The 24,907-nt window shown below is 35.8% G+C and overlaps 1 protein-coding gene across 3 annotated transcripts in view; it reads right to left on the reverse strand.

Annotated features, from left to right (window-relative positions):
* Window positions 1–14,761, reverse strand: part of CFHR5 (complement factor H related 5) — a 32,067-nt gene extending 17,306 nt beyond the window's left edge. The window contains exons 1-3 of one of the 3 annotated variants that reach the window (XM_024232363.2): window positions 14,595–14,761; window positions 9,221–9,415; window positions 8,163–8,339 (exon numbers count right to left, since the gene is read on the reverse strand). In XM_024232363.2, the coding sequence (XP_024088131.2) occupies window positions 8,163–8,339; window positions 9,221–9,415; window positions 14,595–14,724 (502 nt within the window). In that variant the 5' untranslated portion in view covers window positions 14,725–14,761. The remainder of the gene's footprint in view (window positions 1–8,162; window positions 8,340–9,220; window positions 9,416–14,594) is intronic. The other 2 variants (XM_009239720.3, XM_054558648.1) reach the window with 2 other exon arrangements.
* Window positions 14,762–24,907: the final 10,146 nt, after the last annotated feature.

The raw sequence follows: 24,907 nt of genomic DNA on the forward strand, positions 1-24,907 counted from the left end.
GCCAAGGGAAGCCGTGACAGACTGTACCTGGAAAATTGGGACACTCACACACAAATACCGCACTTTTCCAGTGGTCTTAGAAAATGGCACACCAGGAGACTGTATCCTGTGCCTGGCTTGGCAGTTACCAAGCCCACAGAGCCTTGCTCACTGCTAGTGTGGCAGTCTGAGATCGACCTGTGAGGCAGCAGTCTGGCAGGGAGAGGGGCGTCCGCCAATGCTGAGGCTTGAGTGGGTAAACAAAGCAGCTGCAGAAGCTCGAACTGGGCAGAGACCACTGCAGCTCAGCAAGGCCTGCTGCTTCTGTAAACTCCACCTCTGGGGGCAGGGCATAGCTGAATAAAAGGCAGCAGAAACTTCTGCAGACTTAAATGTCTCTGTCTGACAGCTCTGAAGAGAGCAGTGGTTCTCCCAGCATGGTGTTTGAGCTCTGAGAACGGACAGATTGCCTCCTCAAGTGGGTCCCTGTCCCACGTGTAGCCTAACTGGGAGACACCTCCCAGTAGGGGGACAACTGACACCTCATACAGGTGGGTGCCCTGCTGGGATGAAGCTTCCAGAGGAAGGAGCAGGCAGCAATATTTGCTGTTCTGCAATATTTGCTGTTCTGCAGCCTCTGCTGGTGATACCCAGGCAAACAGGGTCTGGAGTGGACCTCCAGCAAAATCCAACAGACCTGCAGCTGAGGGACCTGACTGTTAGAAGGAAAACTAAAAAACAGAAAGAAATAGCATCAACATCCACAAAAAGGACATCCACAACAAAACCCCATCTGTAGGTCACCAACATCAAAGACCAAAGGTAGATAAAACCACAAAGATGGGGAGAAACCAGAGCAGAAAAGCGGAAAATTCTAAAAACCAGAGTGTCTCTTCTCCACCAAAGGATCATAGCTCCTTGCCAGCATAGAAGAAAGCTGGACAGAGAATGACTTTGATGAGCTGACAGAAGCAGGCTTCAGAAGATTGGCAATAACAAACTTCTCCAAGCTAAAGGAGGATGTTTGAACCCATCGTAAGGAAGCTAAAAACCTTGAAAAAAGATTAGATGGATGGCTAGCTAGAATAAACAGTGTAGAGAAGACCTTAAATGACCTGATGGAGCTGAAAACCACGGCATGAGAACTACGTGATGCATGTACAAGCTTCAATAGCCGATTTGATCATGTGGAAGAAATGGTATCAGTGATTGAAGATCAAATTAATGAAATAAAGACAGAAGAAAGTTTAGAGAAAAAAGAGTAAAAAGAAATGAACAAAGCCTCCAAGAAATATAGGACTATGTGAAAAACCAAATCTACATTTGATTGGTGTACCTGAAAGTGAGGGGGATAATGGAATCAAGTTGGAAAACACTCTTCAGGATATTATTCAGGAGAACTTCCTTAACCTAGCAAGGCAGGCCAACATTCAAATTCAAAAAATGCAGAGAACACCAAAAAAATACTCCTCGAGAAGAGCAGGACACATAATTGTCAGATTCACCAAGGTTGAAATGAAGGAAAAAATGTTAATGGCAGCCAGAGAGAAAGGTTGGGTTACCCACAAAGGGAAGCCCATCAGACTAATAGTGGATCTCTCGGCAGAAACTCTACAAGCCAGAAGAGAGTGGGAGCCAATATTCGACATTCCTAAAGAAGAGAATTTTCAACCCAGAATCTCATATCCAGCCAAACTAAGCTTCATAAGTGAAGAGGAATTAAAATCCTTTACAGACAAGCAAATACTGAGAGATTTTGTCACCATCAGGCCTGCCCTAAAAGAGCTCCTGAAGGAAGCACTAAACATGAAAAAGAACAACCGGTACCAGCCCCTGCAAAAACATGCCAAATTGTAAAGACCATCTATGCTAGGTAGAAACTGAATCAACTAATGGGCAAAATAACCAGCTAACATCACAATAACACGATCAAATTCACACATAACAATATTAACCTTAAATGTAAATGGGCTAAATGCTCCAATTAAAAGACACAGACTGGCAAACTGGATAGAGTCAAGACCCATCAGTGTGCTGTATTCCGTAGACCCATCTCACGTGCAGAGACACACATAGGCTCAAAATAAAGGGATGGAGGAATATCTACCAAGCAAATGGAAAGCAAAAAAAAGCAGGGGTTGCAATCCTAGTCTCTGATAAAACAGAATTTAAACCAACAAGGATGAAAAGAGACAAAGAAGGCCATTACATAATGGTAAAGGGATCAATTCAACAAGAAGAGCTAACTATCCTAAATATATATGCACCCAATACAGGAGAACCCAGATTAATAAAGCCAGTCCTTAGAGACCTACAAAGAGACTTAGATTCCTGCACAATAATAATGGGAGACTTTAACACCCCACTGTCAATATTAGACAGATTAATGAGACAAAAGGTTAACAAGGTTATCCAGGACTTGAAATCAGCTCTGCACCAAGTGGACCTAATAGACATCTACAGAACTCTCCACCTCAAATCAACAGAATATACATTCTTCTCAACATCACATAGCACTTATTCCAAAATTGACCACATAGTTGGAAGTAAAGCACTCCTCAGCAAATGTAAAAGAACAGAAATCACAACAAACTGTCTCTGATACCACAGTGCAATCAAGTTAAAACCCAGGATTAAGAAACTCACTCAAAACCGCACCACTACATGGAAACTGAACAACCTGCTCTCTGAATGACTACTGGGTAAATAACGAAATGAAGGCAGAAATAAAGAAGTTCTTTGAAACCAAGGAGAACAAAGACACAACTTACCAGACTCTCTGGGGCACATTTAAAGCAGTGTGTAGAGGGAAATTTATAGTACTAAATGACTACAAGAGAAAGCAGGAAAGACCTAAAATCAACACTCTAAGATCACAATTAAAAGAACTAGAGAAGCAAGAGCAAACACATTCAAAAGCTAGCAGAAGGCAAGAAATAACTAAGATCAGAGCAGAACTGAAGGAGATAGAGACACAAAAAGCCCTTCAGAAAATCAATGAATCCAGGAGCTGGTTTTTTGAAAAGATTAACAAAATAGACAGACCGCTAGCAAGACTAATAAAGAAGAAAAGAGAGATGAATCAAGCAGATGCAATAAAAAATGATAAAGGGGATATCACCACTGATCCCACAGAAATACAAACTACCATCAGAGAATACTATAAACACCTCTACACAAATAAACTAGAAAATCTAGAAGAAATGGATAAATTCCTCGACACATACATCCTCCCAGGACTAAACCAAGAAGTTGAATCTCTGAATAGACCAATAACAGGCTCTGAAACTGAGGCAATAATTAATTGCCTACCACCCAAAAAAAGTTCAGGACCAGACAGATTCACAGCAGAATTCTACCAGAGGTTCAAAGAGGAGCTGGTCACATTCCTTCTGAAACTATTCCAATCAATAGAAAAAGAGGGAATACTCCCTAACTCATTTTATGAGGCCAGCATCATCCTGATACCAAAGACTGGCAGAGACACAACAAAAAAAGAGAATTTTAGACCAATATCCCTGATGACCATCAATGTGAAAATCCTCAATAAAATACTGGCAAACCAAATCCAGCAGCACATCAAAAAGCTTATCCGTCACAATCAAGTTGGCTTCATCCCTGGGATTCAAGCTGGTTCAACATACACAAACTAATAAATGTAATCCATCACATAAACAGAACCAATGACAAAAACCACATGATTATCTCAATAGATGCAGAAAAGGCCTTCGACAAAATTCAACAGCCCTTCATGCTAAAAACTCTCAGTAAACTAGGTATTGATGGAACATATCGCAAAATAATAAGAGCTATTCATGACAAACCCACAGCCAATATCATACTGAATGGGCAAAAACTGGAAGCATTCCCTTTGAAAACTGGCACAAGACAGGGATGCCCTCTCTCACCACTCCTATTCAACACAGTGTTGGAAGTTCTGGCCAGGGCAATCAGGCAGGAGAAAGAAATAAAGGGTATTCAGTTAGGAAAAGAGGAAGTCAAATTGTTGCTGTTTGCAGATGACATGACTGTATATTTAGAAAACCCCATCGTCTCAGGCCAAAATCTCCTTAAGCTGATAAGCAACTTCAGCAAAGTCTCAGGATACAAAATCAATGTGCAAAAATCACAAGCATTCCTATACACCAATAACAGACAGACAGAGAGCCAAATCATGAGTGAACTCCCCTTCTCAATTACTTCAAAGAGAATAAAATACCTATGAATCCTATTTACAAGGGATGTGAAGAAGCTCTTCAAGGAGAACTACAAACCACTGCTCAGCAAAATAAAAGAGGACACAAACAAATGGAAGAACATTCCATGCTCATGGAGAGGAAGAATCAATATCGTGAAAATGGCCATACTGCCCAAGGTAATTTATAGAGTCAATGCCAGCCCCATCAAGTTACCACTAACTTTCTTCACAGAATAGGACAAAACTACTTTCAAGTTCACATGGGATCAAAAAAGGGGCTGCATTGCGAAGACAATCCTAAGCAAGAAGAACAAAGCTGGAGGCATCAGGCTACCTGACTTCAAACTATACTACAAGGCTATACTAGAAGTAACCAAAACAGCATGGTACTGGTACCAAAACAGAGATATAGACCAATGGAACAGAACAGAGGTCTCAGAAATAACACCACACATCTACAATCATCTGATCTTTGACAAACCTGACAAAAACAAGAAATGGGGAAAAGATTCCCTATTTAATAAATGGTGCTGGGAAAACTGGCTAGCTATATGTAGAAAGCTGAAACTGGATCCCTTCCTTACACCTTATACAAAAATTAATTCAAGATGGATTAAAGACTTAAACGTTAGACCTAAAACCATAAAAACCCTAGAAGAAAACCTAGGCCTTAGCATTCAGGACAAAGGCATGGGCAAGTACTTCATGACTAAAACACCAAAAGCAATGGCAACAAAAGCCAAAATAGACAAATGGAATCTAATTAAACTCAAGAGCTTCTGCACAGCAAAAGAAACTACCATCAGAGTGAACAGGCAATCTACAGAATGGGAGAAAATTTTTGCAATCTACCCATCTGATAAAGGGCTGATAGCCAGAATCTACAAAGAACTTAAACAAATCTACAAGAAAAAAACAACCCCATCAAAAAGTGGGCAAAGGATATGAACAGACACGCCTTAAAAGAAGACATTTATTCAGCCAACGGACACATGAAAAAATGCTCAACATCACTGGTCATCAGAGAAATGCAAATCAAAACCACAATGAGATACCATCTCACACCAGTTAGAATGGCGATCATTAAAAAGTCAGGAAACAACAGATGCTAGAGAGGATGTGGAGAAATAGGAATGCTTTTACACTGTTGTTGGGAGTGTAAACTAGTTCAACCATTGTGGTAGACAGTGTGGCAATTCCTCAAGGATCTAGAACTAGAAATACCATTTGACCCAGTGATCTCATTACTGGGTAGATACCAATAAGATTATAAATCATGCTGCTATAAAGACACATGCACACATGTTTATTGTGGCAGTATTCACAATAGCAAAGACTTGGAACTAGCCCAAATGTCCATCAGTGATAGACTGGATTAAGAAAATGTGGCACATGTACACCATGTAATACTATGCAGCCATAAAAAAGGATGAGTTCTTATCCTTTGCAGGGTCATGGATGAACCTGGAAACCATCATTCTGAGAAAACTATCACAAGGACAGAAAACCAAACACTGCATGTTCTCACTCACAGGTGGGAATTGAACAATGGGAACACTTGGACACAGGGCAGGGAACATCACACACTGGTGCCTGTTGTAGGGTGGGAGGTAGGGGAGGGGTAGCCTTAGGCGAAATACATAATGTAAATCACAAGTTAATGGGTGCAGCAAACCAATATGGCACATGTATACCTATGTAACAAACCTGCATGTTGTGCGCATGTACCCTAGAACTTAAAGTATATATATATAAAAAGAAAATAATTGATCTTGGCCAATGTAGGGTTTTCCAGCTGCTTTATTCATATATGGTTATTGCATGGTGTTGTAAATGGAATAACGGCCCCCAGAGATGGTGCTGTACTAATCCCTGCAACATGGATTACCATAACTTGCAAGATGTTACCTTACATGAATAAACAAACTGTGCCGCTATGATTAGGAGTCTAGTTGCCCTGAAACTTTATTAACTTTCCACAGTGTTCGTGAGCTACCATTCAACCTTAGACATAGAGTGTTCTGCTGAATTCTTCCACTTTGGAGACTCTGACTTTGTCCATCTACTCTGATAACCTCAATATGTTGTCTTGTGCTTTTGGAATAAGCAACGGGCAGAAAGGGAAAGGCAGCAATATTCTGAGAACTTGAACAATAAGATATGTGCTTTTTCTGATTGAATAAAATGTGCTAAATTTTGAAACAAGTTTATTTTGACAACTTAGTTTCTAAATGTCATTGCCCACTAAATGGAACCAGGACTTATTGGAGGTATGGCTGATTCTAGTTCCGGGGCAGTGGAAACATGAGTTAAGCCTGTGATATTTTTTGTGTCACAAAGCAACCGAATTGTTCAAAGACTAACAAAATCTTACAGACTGTACACAAAGCCAGCTTGTATGGGTTACAGCTGGCCAAACTTAATTTGTCAAGCTTCTAAAATATAATTGTTGGTCTGACAATAGCCATCATCTCTCAAAATGAAGGGAGCTTGTTCATGACATGAAAAGGTATGGATAAGAGAAAGCATGGAAATATTTATACCATAATTGAAGCCTATAAATTTTGAACCCTTTTCAATCACTGGAATTTTCTAGTGTTAGTGACATTTGTTATTTTTTTTTTTTTGCAAATGTTAATAATGTTTTAACCCCTTGTAATTGAAAGAGACCATGACGTAACTGTTTACTGAAAAACTATCGCAGTTCCAGCTGTTTTAAAAAGACTCCATTTCTAGAGGTTTAAATTTCATTTTGCTTTACTTTGTTTTGTTTTTCTAGTGGGGAAGGGTCTCACTTTGTTGCCCGGGTTGGAGTGCGCTGGTGCAGTCACTACTCACTGCAGTGTTGAACTCCTGTTTCAGCCTTGCCAGTGGCGGGTACTACAGGTGCACATCACTGTGCCTGGCTCTCGAGGTTTAAATTTAAGAGTTGAAGATGTGGAATAATATTTGATAACATAACATCTTTTGAAAAACCTAATACAGATTCTATTTCTTGATAGGATGGAGTAGCTGCTATCAACATATCCCACTGAAAAAAAATTTAGAAAATTTTACAAAATTTATTTTCAGAATGCTGGAAATCACCCAGTACAGGACTGTGATGACTGAAAAAAGGAAAAAAACCCTCAATACTTCAAAATAATAAAGCAAAGTCAATGACAGCCCAGCTGTTTATTGGGAAGCCTTTTCTAGACTGTGCAAGGAGGGAGAACCCAGGAAGAACTCAGTGGTCTTCTTTAGTTGAGACTAGTAAGGTCAGTCTTGGTGACTATGGTGGCCAGAAGTTACTGGACAGACATAGTAGCAGAGAGAAAGTATTATGAAGAGAAAGACTATGGAAGTTTCCTTGAGTTTTTCGTTGAATACCGAGCTGTGTAAGCATAGGACGGAATTGCATTGGGCTGGGCAAAGAACAATTACTGAAGAGCTATAAAGATGAAGAATTACAAGAGTTCACACAGGACTTGAGGTGCCATCATTTATACCACAGGCTTCCGAAAGAATCGTTTTCCAAATTCTAAGCCGCTCACAAATACACATACCTCTCAGAAGTATGGACTTTTTACAACTTAGAAAATGATTTATTGACTCAAGCATATTAATTTAAATAAAGATAAATATTAAAAACTTCCTTATAAGACATTTTAACTGTAATTGGACTAATTTGCACTTTAATACCTCAGTTTTGTAACCATTTATTGTCAACAAACCTGATAATATAAACAACAAACAGTTGTTACATTGATGGATTATCTTCAAAGTGTATTCTTCTCTAATATTTCTTCTTATTACGTACATTTGATTTATATAGGTAGGCAAATTATGTTATTGCACATCTACTTAGACACAATTGGAACTGAAAATCAAATAAATAATGATAGAAGTAGTGGTGAAACCTATATTTAACCTATATTTAATCTATAAACTATAGATTTATTTCTTTAAATAATTAGCAAAACTGAGAGAGCAGTATTTTGCTTACTAGTGAAGCTGCATATGGGAGGAGTGGACCAGCCCCGTTCTACACATGAAATGTTTTTCTCATTGTTTTGAAGGCTGTATCCTGTGTTGCAAATAATTTGTACAGTATCACCTTCCAGATGTATTAGTCCTGAAGATTCAGAATGACCATTTTTCACAAAAGGAAAGGAACACATTCCTAAGGACCAAAAATTGATTAATGTACAAGATGGAAGTAGCAAAAAAAAAGTGCATTTTAAAATATTTCATTAAGAAAGGAAAGCTTTGAAAACTGACATCATGTGTAAATATTTTCAAAAGAATTTGGTTCATGCTACTGTATAAATGATGAAATATATTTTTTGTTCATATATATATAAAAGAAAGTTGATATTTCATGTTGTTGCTGTATGGTTTTTATAATAAAATACTTGTGTTTATAAACTCTTCTAGGAACAAAACAATATATTCATATAAATATTTCTCGCAGTTCTCAAAAATGTTTCTTACAAAAGGAGAAAGATCATTACTATCACCTTTCTTGCCTCATCTATTCTCTCTCCCATTGTTTTTATTTTTTAATGCACCTGTTATCATTGGAGTCTGGTCTCTACATTTATTGGAGGATTAATATAGCTACACTTTGAAGGACCAAATAAATGATTTATTGAAAATATAAAAGTTAAAATACCAAACCTTACCTTGCAATATGCAAGAGAATGGTAAATTCAAAACAGAATATCTATACAAAATGACTTATTTTAAAGGAAAACGATGATCAAGCTGCTACCAAATGAATATCAGTAAAGAAATATTAGCAGTCAAATATATTAATCATCAGTTTAAAAAAATTAATGTATTTCAACATGTAGAGCATTTGCAGGTAATGCAAGACAGTTGATATATTTATTCTTCATTGATTTTCATAGGAGGCATCCCAAAATAGGAGGACTACATCTCCCATGTTTCCAGCTCCTCTGGTCACTGCACCTGTGATTATCAAGACCTTATGATCTTGTCTGGCACATCCTTCTCTATTCACTTAATGACATCCATTTAATGAACAGGGCATTTACTCACTGAGACACTTTGGTGTTGGTGACCATCCTTCTTCTGTGCATGTTATGCGAGTCCAAAAGGATTTTGAAGGAGACACAAAATTATATTCACAGGAGTAATAGAAAACTTCCCCTGTAGGAACTTGGGAAAAAGGGTTATAATCTTCTTCATCATATAGAAATCCATGGTGTATTTTTGGAAAATCACAAAGTGTTGCTGGGAAATATAACACAAAACAGAAGAATTAAATAAAAAGCTACATCAATGAATCACTAGATTATATTTTAATCATCTCATTTATAGTTTTGTTTTTCATTCAGCTTAAATGCCTTTAGCTTAAATGCTTTCCAGTGTACTAATTTGGAATGAAGAAAGATCACTAAATAAGAATACAAGAGTATTTGAGGAGGTCATTTTTTTTTTTTTTTGAGAAGGAGTTTCAGGTTTTACTCTTGTTGCCCAGGCTGAAGTGCAATCACACAAATCTTGGCTCACAGCAGCCTCCACTTCCTAGGTTCAAGTGATTCTCCTGCCTCAGCCTCCTGAGTACCTGAGATTACAGGTGCCTGCTACCACACCTGACTAATTTTTTGTATTTTTAGTACAGACAAGGTTTCACCATATTGGCCAGGCTGGTCTTGAACTCCTGACCTCAGGTGATCAATGCGCCTCGGCCTCCCAAACTGCCGGGATTACAGGCGTGAGCCACCACACCGGACCGAGGAGGTCATTGTTAGTGAATAAAAAATTTATATTTTGGAGTGATATGAAATATGAACTCTTCTGCAATGTCTTCAAGAACAATATCCTCACACAACAATTTAAGAATGAAGGCAGACTGTAACAGTGGCAAATCTCCCTAATCTATGTAGTTCACAGTAGAGGAGTGATAGGATTGTTCTCAGCTCTCATATTTATTTCTTTTTATATTCTCATCAACTGTCATAGGTATTTCCACCAGAAAAATCTGTCCTATTTTTTTTTTCTGGTGCAGTAAAAATGTTGGGTAGGTAATTTGATTTTTTGTTTATTAATATTCTGATTACTTTCTGGTTAAAAAGTTTATATGGTTTCAGTGGAAATAATTTAGAGAGTATAAGAAAATCACTAAGAACAACTCAACTGACATAAAATTAGAGCTAAATTCTGGTAAATGCTGTATATATAAATGTTTATTATACTGCAAGTCCAAAACACCTGAAAAAGAAAAAACAATAAAAAGATAATAAAACAATAAAAATAATGCAATTAAAAATACAATATAACAATTATTTATATAGTATTTACATTATATTAGATATTATAAATAATCTAGAGATGATTTAAATTATATGAGAGGATGTGCATATGTTATATGCAAATACTACACCATTCTCTCTTAGAGACTTGAGCATCTGTGGATTTTGGTATCTGCTGGGGGTGAAAAGAGTCCTGGAACAATTCCTTAAGGATACTAAGGATACTGAGGATACTACTGGATATATGTATATAGACACTTACACATACATCCATATGCACTATGGCGCAAGATACATTAAAACAATGTAGAAAATGGGTGAAATATTCATGTTTTGACTCTATTTTTTCTTGTGTATATATATATTTTATATATATACACATATTTTTTATTAGACTTAATTTTTTATTTACAGTTTTTTTCACAGTAAAATTGAGTGGAAGGTACAGAGATTTCCTATATACCACTTCCTCTTCTGTGCCACATGAATAGCCCCCTTCACCATCAGTATTATTGTCACTCAAAGTCCATAGTTTACATTAGGGTTTACTCTTGGTATTGTACATTCTATGGATTTGATGTACTTTATCTTTGAATGCTTTTTTAGCTCGAGATATTTCCTCAATATAGTGTGTTCATTTTTTAGCTCAAGGTATTTTCTGAATATAGCATTGCTGCATAAGAAATTGTTTTGTTTTTCACCTTATTTAGAAAAAGCATGCAGAAATTCAGCTGACAAATCAAGGGAAATTTCTCTTTTTTAACTACCTAGAAGTAGTATTTAATGTTGCACAATATTTGAAATAATTCTTGTGGTATTTAACCTTGTGAAACCTTAAATTTACTACCTAACTGTTTAAAAATTGACATTAGATAGTTTTGGAGAAGATACTGAGGGGAAGACTCCCTCATGTCTTGATAGTATTAACCTATCATAACTCTTTTTAAATATCGTTTGCTCCTTGAAAATTGCAAAATTATAGCACTTGATTTTCATACACATGTACTTACATATTCTTTGCTATCCAGAATAACTTTGTTCTCATCATCCAGTTGTATTCTACCTGTCCTTCAGAACTTGCTCTACAACATTCATCGTATAACCATTGTGCACATCTGCAATGGTGCTAGGAGTGTTATCTCCTTTTGCAAGCCTGCCGTTACACAACCACCCACTCCAAAAGCAGAAAATAATTTTCCTTGTCTCAACATTCTGATAGAATACTGTGAATATATTTCTTCTGGGATATACACACACACACACACACACACACACACATATATACAGACATACAGTCATTTACCACATAATGACGTTTTGGTCAATGACTGATCACTTATATCACAGTGGTCCCATAAGATTATAATGTAGCTGAAAAATTCCTATCAACTGATGACCACCACAACATCATAGTCCAATGCATTACTCAAATGTTTGTGGCAATGCTGGTATAAACACACTTACAGCATTGCCAGTCATATAAACAATAGCACACACAATTATGTATAGTACACAATACTTGATAATGATAATAAATGACCATGGTACTGGTTAATGTATTTAATGTACTATAGTTGTTATCACTATTTTATAGTTCACTTCTTCTACTCATTTAAAAAAAAAATAACTGTAAAACATCCTCAGGCAGGTCCTTCAGGAACTATTCCAGAAGAAGCCTTTGTTATCATAGGAGAGGACAGCTCCATGCGTGTTACTGCCCTGAAGACCTTCTAGTGGAACAAGAGCGGAGGAGGAAGACAGTGATACTGATGATCCTGACCCTCTGTAGGCCGAGATTAATGTGTGTGTTTGTGTCTGTTTTTAACAAAAAGGTGTAGAAGGTAAATAAATAAATAAAATATTTAAAAGATAAAAATCTTACAGAATAAGGATAGAAAGAAAAAAATATTTTGTACATCTATACAAGGTGTGTTTTAAGCTAAAACAAAAGAGTTACAAGTTAAAAGATTTTCAGTTGATAAAGTAGAAAGCTTACCATAAATTAATTTATTATTGAAGAAAAGTTTTAAAAATAAATTTAGTCTATCCTGGGTGCACCAAAAGCTCAGTAATTAGCACTAAAGAACTTATCCATGTAACCAAAAACCACCTGCTCCCCCCAAAATATTGAAATAAATATATAAATAAAATAAATTTACTCTAGCTCAAGTATTCAGTGTTTATGAAGTTTACAGTAGTGTATGGTAATGTGCTAAGCCTTCATATTTGCACATCACTCACTCAGTGACTTACCCAGAACAACTTTCAGTCCTGCAAACCCTATTGATGGTAAGAGCCCTATACAAGTCTGCCATTCTTAATATTTTATATTGTATTTTTATTGTACCTTTTCTATGTTTAGATAAACACATTCTTACATTTGTGCTACAGTTGCCCACAGTATTCAGTACAGTAACATGCTGTACAGGTTTGCAGTCTAGGAGTGACAGGCCATATAGCCTAGTTAGGTAGTAGGCTATACAATCTAGGTTTGTGTAAGTACACTCCATGATGTTTGCAGGAGGACGAAATTGCCTAACGACACACTTCTCAGAACGTTTTCCTATCGTTAAGTGATGCATGAGTGTACACACACACACACACACACACACACAGAGAGAGACAATTACCTATATATAAAACATTGCAATTTATTTGCCTATTTACATTTTGCTTTTCTTTTAGGACACTCTAAGTAGTAGTGAGGTGTGGGTGGGGTTGTCATATTCTTTCCAGCTTCTTTGCTACAGCATGAAGCACAATATATTGCTTGATTAATGTTTTGCTACTGGAAGCATGCAGTTTTCTATTTGTACAAAAGTGTTGCTTTCGTTTGTTATTTCTGCTGTTTGGCCAGTTTCTAAATAGACACCAAAACAAAAGTGTAACGCACACCTAGAGGTCATTTAACACCTAGACAACTTTTAGATAGAATTTCACTAAAGTTTATCCTGGGACTGGACCGAAGCTTGAAAGTTTTCTGGGGTTAGGAATTGTCAAAATTCTACATATTATTCTCGTAATTTTCACTTATCTTCCTCTGCTTCCACCCCCATTTAGAAATCCTTGTGTAATGCCATTTGTAACAGATGATTAAGCCACTTAATAAATATCATAAACACAGACTTAAGAAAAATCAAATACACTCATGCAATCACACTCTTGTGATTATAGCTCAGTGCTAAAAGTGAAAACAAAATAAAATGAATTTTAGGCCCACAGAAATAATGTTTTGCAACATTTGTAAGGGCATATCTTAAAAGGAAAGCATTTTATGGTTCATATTTTTCTTTTATATCAGGACTGAGAAGGAAGTGTTCAAAAAATGTAAAGATCTGTAAACACTAGAAAGCAGTAAAGCAGTAAAATAAAAATTCTCTGGAAATCAAAGAGTATATAGCACAATGATTGAAACTCCACGTACACACATAGTTTAATCAGTGTCCTAGACCTTGTTAGAGATTTTGTTTGCAATTCTTTTGATATGGTGGCTTTAATTTCCACATGAAATAAAATGGGATCATTTACAATGTTATAAGAATCAGTTTATAGTATTAATAAAGAAGTGATATATTATTTCACTTTTAAAATTTGTGGAAGAGCTCAGAAGAAACAATTTTTTGGCAGTTCACTGGTTTACATATAAAAATAATATTTTCTATTGTTTCATTAAAATATATTTCCCTGTTGAATGATAATTAGACTGAAATGAGAATTCCTTCATTTTAATAACATTTGAAATTTAAATTATCAAATCTATGAAAATAAAATTCTAAAAACATATTGAAGGCAGCCAAATCTTTTTGGGGTTGATTTTTCTAGTCAGTGGCATTGCAGAGTTTATGCAGAATTACATTAATACTTCACCATGTCACCTTTATTATAGCAGATTTTCTCTCCTTTGATTTCTCTTTACATTATCTATTTGGTGACCATTTACCCTTAGCAAACTAGAGAACGGAGAGAATTAATTTCATTCTATTTTCCTGCTAATTGCATGTTGGAAAATATTTCCAGAAAATAGATGAATATTGTGATACCCCTTCAAATTATCCTCAGCTATTTATTCATTTAAAAATATTCTTATGCATACACACACACAATCAATAAATACATTTGAAAAGGAACTAAAATATTCGGATCTGTTTTCAACTTACCTTCTCCCCCAACAGTGGATACCCATGAGATTAGGATTACGCTGAATAAGAGCAACATTCTTGGTAGTCTCAATCGTATATAACTAAAAATACTCCAGTGATGGTGGTGTTGCTTTAAATCTGCTTTCATTAACAGTTACGAGCATGACTTTGAATTTCAGTGTACTAACGGGAAGCTAGTTTAGTAAAGCCCTTTGTGGAAAACACCAAAGTTCATAGAGGGTTGTGTGAAATAAGCAAATAGTGTCTAATCAGTGTCTTCACAATAATATTCTCAGCTCATTATGTAATATTTATGTGAGCAAAATAACTGCTGTTCAATTTCCTTGTTGTAGTCACCGAGTCTCTGAGTTTGGAATAATCAGAAATGGACTGTTTAGAGGAGAGAGGAAGCTCCCCACCGCCGGCCCCCCGGGTTTTGTTTTTTTTTTCTAGCCAAGGGTTCAGCTGTTTCAAAAGGCAAGCAAGTGCAAGTCATCAGTCCTCATCTTAATACGACAGTATCAATTTTGTAGTTGTAAATTCCTTTTAAAACTGGCACTAAGAATTAGGTACCTTCTTAACAGTTTTAATATTTCATAAACTATAAAAGATCTAATCAAGAATTATTTTTGCCGGCCGGGCGCAATGGCTCACGCTTGTAATCCCAGCACTTTGGGAGGCCGAGGCGGGCGGATCACAAGGTCAGGAGATCGAGACCATTCTGGCTAACACGGTGAAACCCCGTCTCTACTAAAAAATACAAAAAAAAATTTAGCCAGGCGTGATGGCGGGCGCCTGTAGCCCCAGCTACTCCGGAGGCTGAGGCGGGAGAATGGCGTGAACCCGGGAGGCGGAGCTTGCAGTGAGTGGAGATCGCGCCACTGCACTCCAGCCTGGGGACAGAGCGAGACTCCGTCTCAAAAAAAAAAAAAAAGAATAATTTTTGCCAAGTAACGGTTCCTGAAATGTTTGAAGGAACAAAATTATAATTCAAAATCATTTTGTTCAGGTGGGACTTCGAGAATGGCTATGTGAGGGTCTTGGTATATTCACTCCCCACCAAAAGGCAGCAATAAACCTGGATAAAATTTTAAAAGTAACCATTGGTTGTCTCTGGAAATAGGCCAAACAGCATAATGTTGGGAAATATTTATTGCAGAAAGTCTCCATAAAATTCAGTAAAAGAGAACGGATGCTTTCATCCACCTCTGTTCGCAGCCCAATTTCGTGGCTCAGAAGTTGAACCCTGGATGGGCAGGCAGGCTACGTGGACTGGAAGCTCTGCTCCCCTGCTGGCGAAGAGTGACTTTATAGCTTGGAAACGTCCATGCCCGAGGATCCTATTGAATACAAAGAGATTACAGTGGGAAACAATCAGAGAAGACTAGTAAGTCTAGAGGATACTAGCTGAAGCAAGCAACAAAGTGCCCAGCCTGCGAGAAATTTAACATTTAATGGGGAAATTTAGAGAAATAGATAGCCCAATGATCTCACTAAGAGGAAGCCTACTGACGGTGGTTCAGAAGTCAATGGGAATGCACATAGCTATGTCCAATCAAGAAACCAGAGAAGTCCCTGTGAGCTATTAGTAGTCTCCACTATTGATTCTAGTCTATCTAAACCTTGTCATTTCCAATTACTACACTACCTAAAATATCTAAATATTAAGCATCACACTCTAGACCATTTCAACAATCTTTTTAGCTCACTTACTCTACTAAATTTGTTCCAAACATTCAATGACCCTGACACTTTTTCACTATTCTCTTCCCTTCATTTTTTCTCTTCCCACCACATCTAAATTAGATTCCGTGGCTCATCACTGTAAGTCAGTCCTTTGCACACACTCTCCTGCCCATTCCTTCCTTTCTATCTGTAATCCAAGTCTTAGAAAACCTCAATCTTTTGCAAATAAATTCTCTACCTGCCCTGTCCCTGAATTGAAGCAGCAGAGTGTGTCTACAAGAAAAACAAAGGCAACTGTGCTGACTTGCCTTGCTTTAAATTAATGATCACGGTCCTAAATAATTTTGACACTGCTTTTCCCCTCCCCTGTTTTCATTATCTCGCTTCTTAACCACCAATCCTCACCTTGTGCTTTGCTAATGACTTCATTTATTTTTTCATCTAGATATAGAATCAATCAGAAGAAAACTACCTGCTGTTCACACGCATCCTTTTCTGCATTGTCTCCTGCTTCACTGGATGTTGATCTTTACTCCTATCTTGTTATGGTCTCTACTAAATTTGATCCCATCTTTTCTATGCAAAGATTTTGCTCTTTCAATTATTCCTTCTCACCTGTATCATTAATTTCTCCATTTTCCAAATTATTTCCACCAATATGCAAACATACCAAACATCTTTCATCGTGAAGAGCAACAACAAAAGCTCAAAAAATTGTTCATAGAACCCAAATCTCTTTCTAGTAATCTAATTCACTTCTTATTTTATAATACAATGACTCCGATATGTTATCTACAATCTCTACTTTAATTCATTTTTTCATTCCCACCACTACGCTTAAACCCCTCTTGTAACAGTCACCAATGTCTTCTTCAATCTAATCAAACCCTTGGTCAAAACTGAATACTCAGAAAAATTTCATGACTTTCCCCTTCCATTTGGAAATACCTGCTTCACATGGTCTATGGAACACCACATTCTCCTGGTTTCTCTTCTGTCTCAAAGGCTTCACCATCTCAGTCTTTTGTTGGCTTCTTCTAATCTCTCTGACCTTTAAACATTGGTTTGTCTGAATCCAGGGGATGTTATTTATTTGCAAGCACAGAGTTAATTTTGACAGAGCTAGTGCCGATTTTTAGTTGAATTAACACTATCTTCTCTTGTCTATTTTTTTTTGAAGCCCAGTACTCAACAATTATTCTCCATTTTATTTGCTGAATATTTCTTCTAATTTAGAAACTTAGATTACCCTTTTCTGTTTGTTTCTTGTTCTGAGTAATTTCAGGAGATTATGCCCTCCTGGAAACATTAGCAACAAATAAAAGGAGAAGGAAACTATACTTGATAAGAGATAAAAAGGCAGGTTAGAAAATAACTTTGTCTTCAATTTTGTGGGCAATTTTATTTTGAAAGATTCTCACTCCACTGTGTCTTATCTCACTTGTTCTTCTGCCATGTGATTTTGCCATGATCCTATCAAGATTTAGAATCACATTTCCCTCATTTTGAAAATCTGTACTTTTTAGTGGCACGTTTTTGTCAATACAATACAGCGGTAGTGACTCTGCTAGATATTAGAGAGTTATGGGTTTATATTTTGGAAGACTATCTCTCTGACACTATCTTGGAAGCCTTTTGCCATTCGGCAAGAAGTTCAGTCTGTATGCAGAAGCCATATGCAGGTCTTCTGGTTGATAGTCCCAGTTGGCCCAGGCAATCAGCCCAGGTGTCATACATGTGAGTGACATTTGCAGATTCCAAATCTCAGTTATTTGAGTCCTAAACCATTTAAATCTTTTCACCTGAGGCTCAAATATTGTGGAACAGTTATAAGTCATCACCTCAGTGCCCTGCATCAATTCCTAACAGTATCCTTAAGTATAATAAAATGATTGCTGTTTTATGCCAATAAGTTTCTTACACAGCATTATAAATCTAGGAAACTGGGACCTCTTTTTTTTGTGGATTCCAGGTTTAGTGCAGGGAAAGTAAATTAAGTCTCAAACTGTTTGTTGTTACAAAAAATATGAAAGGGTTAAAAGGCAAATTATAGCATTCAAATACATATGAAACCGGCTTGTAGAAGTTATTACTGATAAAATTTGAGATAGATTTAAGTATCTCAAAGAAAAATTACTGAAATTGGTTATAACTCTTGAATATTGAAAATTCTCATCCTCAAAAGTGCTATAAAAATAAAACATCCCAGCCTATATAATCCAAATAATTTTTGTTTTGAAATAATCTTAGAATCATATAATAAATTACAAAAATAGTACAGAGAATGCCCATGTACCCTTTACCCAGCTTCCTCCAATAACTATAACTTCCTCCATCTCTTATATCTATAGTACAATAATTGAGACCAGGAAATTGACATTAGTACTCTACTACTAACTCAGCTACCAACCTTACTGAATTTCATGGTCTTTCCCATGAACTTGCCTTTGTGTTTGTGTGTGTGTGTGTGTGTGTGGTATATTAATTTTACAACATGTATGCACTCATGTAACCATCACCACAATCAGTCATATGTAGAACTACTCAGTCGTATACAGAACTATTCTATCACCTCCAGAAAACTCCCATATGCTGTCCTTTTATGGTCCCCACATTCCCCCACCCCTCATTGCTAGCCATCACTGGTATGTTCTATATAACTGTAATTTAGTCATTTTGAGTATTATATAAATTGGATTATACAGTAAGTCAACTTTTTGATTTGGATATTTTTCACACAGGGTAATGTCCTTGAAATGTAGCCAAGCTATTGCATTATAAATAATTCATTTCCTTTAATTTCTGTGAAGTACTCCATTGTATGGATGTAACATGTTTGTTTATTCTTTCGCTTATCTGAGGACATTTGAGTTGCTTCTACTTTTTGGCTATTACACATAAAGCTATGATGGACAATTTTGTGCAATGTTTTACTTGAACAGCAAACTTGTTCTCAAAGGGTCATATGTTTAGTATTTTAAGGTTGTGAACCATATGGCCTCTGCTACAACTACCTAACTTTGTAGTTATAGAGCCAAAGTAATGATAGACAATACATAAATAAAAAGGTGTGGCTCACATCCAGTAAATCTTTATTAGAAAATAGACAGCTAGTTCCTAAGATATAGTTTGCCATCTCCTGCCCTATGGTAAACAGTCAGGGGTGAGATTACTGGGTTTTATGAAAAGTGCTATTGAACTCTATAAGAAATTGTCTGTTTTCCATAGTGGCTATGACATTTTACATTTCCACAAGCAATGTATGAGAGATCCATTGTATTGAATTTTCACTTGCACTTACTATTACCAGCGTGTTTCATTTAATTTTTTTAAAGCATTTTATTAGATACATAGTAAATATCATTGTGGTTTTAATGTGTATTCCCTAATGGTTAATGACATTGAATAACTTTTCACGTTTATTTTCCATCTGAATATCTTTTTTGTTAGATCTGTTCAAGGCTTTGGCACCTTTATTGATCGGATTGTTTTACCTGTGTTTAGAGCATTCTTTATATATTTGGTGTGTAAGTCCTCTGTCAGATATGTTATTTGCAAATATTTTTTCCTAATAAGTAGCTTATCTTTTCACTCTCATAGAATGTCTTTCACGGAGAAAAAGTGTTTAATGTTGATAAAGTATTATTATTATTTCACTCTTTTATGGGTCATCCTTTAGGTGTCCTGTTTAAGAACAATTCCATCAAACCCCAGGTCACAAAGATTTTCTCTTCCTCTACAAGTTTGATTGTTTTACATTATACATTTAGATATAGGAACCATTTGGAGTTATGTCTTGTAAAATATGTGAGATTAAATCAAAATTAATTTTTTGGCTAAGAAAGTGCTAGTGCCCAGCACAATTTGTTGAAAAGAAACTTTTCTCAACCACATGCCACACGTTCTCACTTCTAAGTGTGGGCTCAATCATGAGAAAACATGAACACACAGAGGGGAACAACACACACTGGGGCCTAATGGAGGGTGAAGGGTGGAAGGAGGGAAAGGAATAGGAAAAATAACTAATGGCTACTAGGCTGAATACCTGGTGACAGAATACGCTGTACAACTAACTCCCATGAAACAAGTTTACCTATGTAACAAACCTGCACAGGTAGCCCTGAACTAAAAAAAAAAAAAAGGGATCTTTTCTCTATTGAATTATTTGTGCATCTTTGTTAAAAGTTACTTGAGCATATTTGTGTGGCTCTATTTCTGGATTCTCTATCTGTTCTATTGATTTATGTCTATCCCTCTATCAATACTATACTGTTTTTAATATGGTAGCTATATTTTGAGGCCTCAAATTTGATTTGTGTGATCCTTTCAACTTTATTATTTTAAAAAAAGTTTCAGCCATTCTAACTCCTGTGCATTTTAATATAAATTTAATATGAAATGATCTATATTTACAAAGAATTCTGTTGAAATTTTAATAAGGAATTAGGTTAAGCCTATAGTACAATTTGAGAAAAATTTATTTATTTATCCTGTTGAATATTCTAGCCCAAGAACATGGTATTGCTCTCTATTTAATTCTTCCTTGATTTTCCTAGGGAATTCTTCTTTTCATATTGACAAAAATACATATTAGAAAGTAGGTATCAACTATCAAGGCTTTTGTCCATTTTAGAAATAATTCAAATATTTCTATGAATAGAAATATTATATTTGGGGAATACATAGTCCCCAAAGCTTTACATCTTTCCTTCTCACTTGATTTTCATAAAATGCTCCCAAATAATATAAGGGCTACATCTGTCATCTCTTCTGGCTCTTCTAGACCTTGCGCCTGTCAAGACACAGACCCCTTTTGAGGCATCCCTCTCTACTCACAGAATGATTTATGCAGATAATGATCAGGGCATTTAGTTACTAAGACACTTCACTGTTGATACCGATTCTTTCTCTGTGCATGTTGCATGAGTCTATAGGGGATTTGAAGGAGATACAAAGCTATATTCACGGGAGTAATAGAACAGTTTTTTTTCTTGTGAACTGGTAAAGTTGGTTTATATTTATCTTGGTCATATAATTGTCCTTGTTTTATTTCTGCATATCTACAAATTTCTCTTGGGAGAAAAAAACAAATAAATATCCTGCATTAAAGAATACACAGCTTATATTTCAACGATGTCATTGATGCATTTTATTCATTTAAGTCATTACCACTTGTCATTAGTGATTAAGAAACAGAGAACTATATGTAATCCAGAATACAAAAGTATTTAATAATATCATCGTTAAAGAAAACACTGTAAATTTTTGGAGTCAAATCAAGTGTAAACTCTAGTGAAGTATCTCCAAGAAGATAACAATACAGAACAACACAAAAATCAAGGTAGAGGATCTGAGTAGCTTTATACTGTAGTCCTCTCATGCCTAAGATTTACGTTGGTCGGGATAAGAGTACAGATTTTAAATCTCTATTCAATTCCATTCTCCTTTGTTTTCTTTGCCTGTCATGAAATCTTTTAGCAGAAAGCTGAGCCGTGTCTGTCCCCCACTAGTTCAGCTAAGATACTACCTGGGTAAGTTTTTTATACTATTATTTTTCTGACTATAAACATAATATACTTTCAGTGAAGAAAATTTAGAATGAACAAAGAATCATAAAACAAAGAAGCAAAAGCTCACCCCAAACAAAAAATCCGAGATATAAATACAACCGGATTATGATGAATAGAAAATAGGTATGTACATATGTATACATTTGTATAAATTGTGGTGGCAAAATACGAAAATAATTTAGAATTGGCATTGTCTCTAGAGAAATAGAATCATCTGTGTGGATATAACACATCATATAAATAAATATTAATATATAAATAATGTAATATATGGTAAAGAACTATAATAATTTGTATGTAAACACATAGTTTATGTACATTACTCCACAATTAATGTTTATTACAGTTTTAAGATACCATTCGATAGGATGAAAATTTTTTTCAGCAAGTTTTCTAATAAAGAGACCAAATCTGAAATATTTACTTAAGTAAAGAGAAAAACCAATCTTCAAAGACCTGAAGCTAAATCCTATTAAACTTTTAATTAGGCCAGTTGCAGTGGCTCACACCTGTAATCTCAATACTTTGGGAGGCCGAGGTGGGCAGAATACTTGAGGCCAGGAGTTTGAGACCAGCTTGGTCAACACGGCGAATCCCTGTCTCTACTAAAAATATAAAAAGATTAGCTGGGACTGGTAGCACACTCCTGTAATCCCATCTACTTAGGATGCTGAGGCACGAGAATCTCTTTGATCCAGGAGGTGGAGGCTGCAGTGAACCAAGATCGTGCCGCTGCACTCCAGCCTGGGCAACAGAATGAGGCCCTGTCTAAAAAAAAACCTTCAGAATCTTTTAATTAATTTATATATGCACATATTAAGTACAAACATTAAATTATTTCTAAAATTCTATATAATGTTACTAACTACAACACATTTTATTTTCATCTTTTTTGTTTGTTTTGTGTTCTCTGTTTTTGGTGCCCATTTTGTTTCATCAGTTAATAAGGTTTTTTTTTTTTTTTTTTTTTTTTTTGAGGCAGAGTCTCGCTCTGTTGCCCAAGCTGGAGTGCAGTAGTGGTGCAATTTTGGCTCACTGCCGCCTCTGCCTCCAAGGTTCAAGTGATTCTCCTGCCTCAGCCTCCTGAGTAGCTGGGACTACAGGCATGCACCACCATGCCCAGCTAATTTTTGTATTTTTAGTAGAGACATGGCTTCACCATGTTGGCCAGGATGGTCTTGATCTGCTGACCTCATGATCTGTCTGCCTCGGCCTTCCAAAGTGCTGGGTTTACAGACTTGAGCCACTGCAGGTGATAAGTTTTAATGGATAATTATTTGACTTTTATCTCCTAACTGAACAAAGAAATGAGAACAGGTTGTGATGTCCTACTCACACTATTTTCCTCCAGGGATCACGTAAGATGCTCATGCAAGAGTTTACTTAATACATAGCCTCCTCCCTTGCTGAGAGCTTCAGCATTCTCCAGCTGTACTCCATAAAGTCCCTGCCATACATCCCATCTTTACTTACAGAACATATTCTTCCTACCGATGCTCAGGACCAAACCATTTTAGAAATATATGTCTCATAGCAGAACTGTGCAAGTTAACTAAAACTGCTCTCAGATGTTTTATATCACATTTTGTGCCCTGAAACTAATTTATGAATGGTTGCTAATGGAAAACACCTTCATTACCTTCTTCAGCCTTTTTTCAACTCAATCAGAATAACTTTTTGTTTCCAGAACAGTCCAGCTTTACACTTTCTCCTTTCTTTGTCTCTCAATCACTTTCAATAGTTTTCTATTTTCTTGAATATTTGTGGATAGTTTTAAAAATCATTTAAGAACTGTATAGAAGATTTTACATTTCATATTATATTTGAAATCATTAATATTATTTTGATTATTTTAATGTATGCTTAATTACTTATAACTTCTATAATATAATTTATTATCTTTTTGGATAGTGAAACTTCTCTCAGTTTTTCTTGTTGTAATGAAGTTGCAGGAAAATTAATTGTACATGATATTTTAAAAACTTATTACATAAATTTTAAGTAGTAAAAAGGAAATGACAAAATATTAGTGCATTTTTAGGGTTCTGGTTAAACCCTAGCATTCTGTTTATAAATGTATACGTATCTGTTTATGCTGACTCAAACTATGTATATGTAAACTGATTTTACCATAACTGTATAGGCTTAAATATTTAATCTTACTAATTTTATAATTAAATATTCTACTGTTCTTTTCAAAATTACTTAAATTAATTTGAACACTTTCCATTTACTTGTTGACTATTTTGCTTTAACTGTGTGAATTATTTATGCTTGTACTTTTCTACTGGAACACCATTGCTTTTCTCAATAATTTAATCAGTTTTTAACATTATAATTTTTCTATCGTACATGATTTGCATGAAATTTTCAGATAATTTTTTTCTTGAATTTGATGTTTATTTGGGCTACAAATGCCCATTTTTGTATTCTCAAATATTTTAGTATTTCACCTTTGTGAAGTAACAAACCTGATACTTTGTAAGTATTTCTTATGTGTTGATAAATATGAAATTCATTTCATATGGCTATTGTACTAGATATTGCAAATTAAACACAGTAGAAACTGGTGTCTGAAATAGCTCTTCTACCTGAACATTATATATTGTTAACTCCCAACTGTAATCCAGGATCCACACTCATGAAACCATGGTCCATCTGTCTATGCATCTCGCTTGCTTAAAATCCATCAATGGCTCCCTGATCACTCTCTGAGTAAAGTTCAGTCTCCTTGTCAGGTCTATAAAATCTTTTCTGATTCCTCCCTACCTCACATCACCCATCACAATGAATTTTCTGAGTTCTAGTCATGCTGATTTTTTGAAGCTTCACAGTTATGCTTTTTCTTTTTCTTGTTGGTCTTTCACATTCTGTTTCTCCTAAGTGTTGATTTTGTCCATGTCTACCTACCAAACTTATATTCAAGTTTGAATCTCACATGAAATATCATTTCCTTTAAGATCTATTTCCTGGCCTCCAAGAAAGTGTTTATTTCTTCTCTACATTAGTATAGTGTCTTCCATCCTTTACTATTAATGTGCTTATTATATTGCTATAATTTTTATATGTCTACCT

Source organism: Pongo abelii, chromosome 1 (assembly GCF_028885655.2).
Source record: "Pongo abelii isolate AG06213 chromosome 1, NHGRI_mPonAbe1-v2.0_pri, whole genome shotgun sequence".
NCBI lineage: Eukaryota > Metazoa > Chordata > Mammalia > Primates > Hominidae > Pongo > Pongo abelii.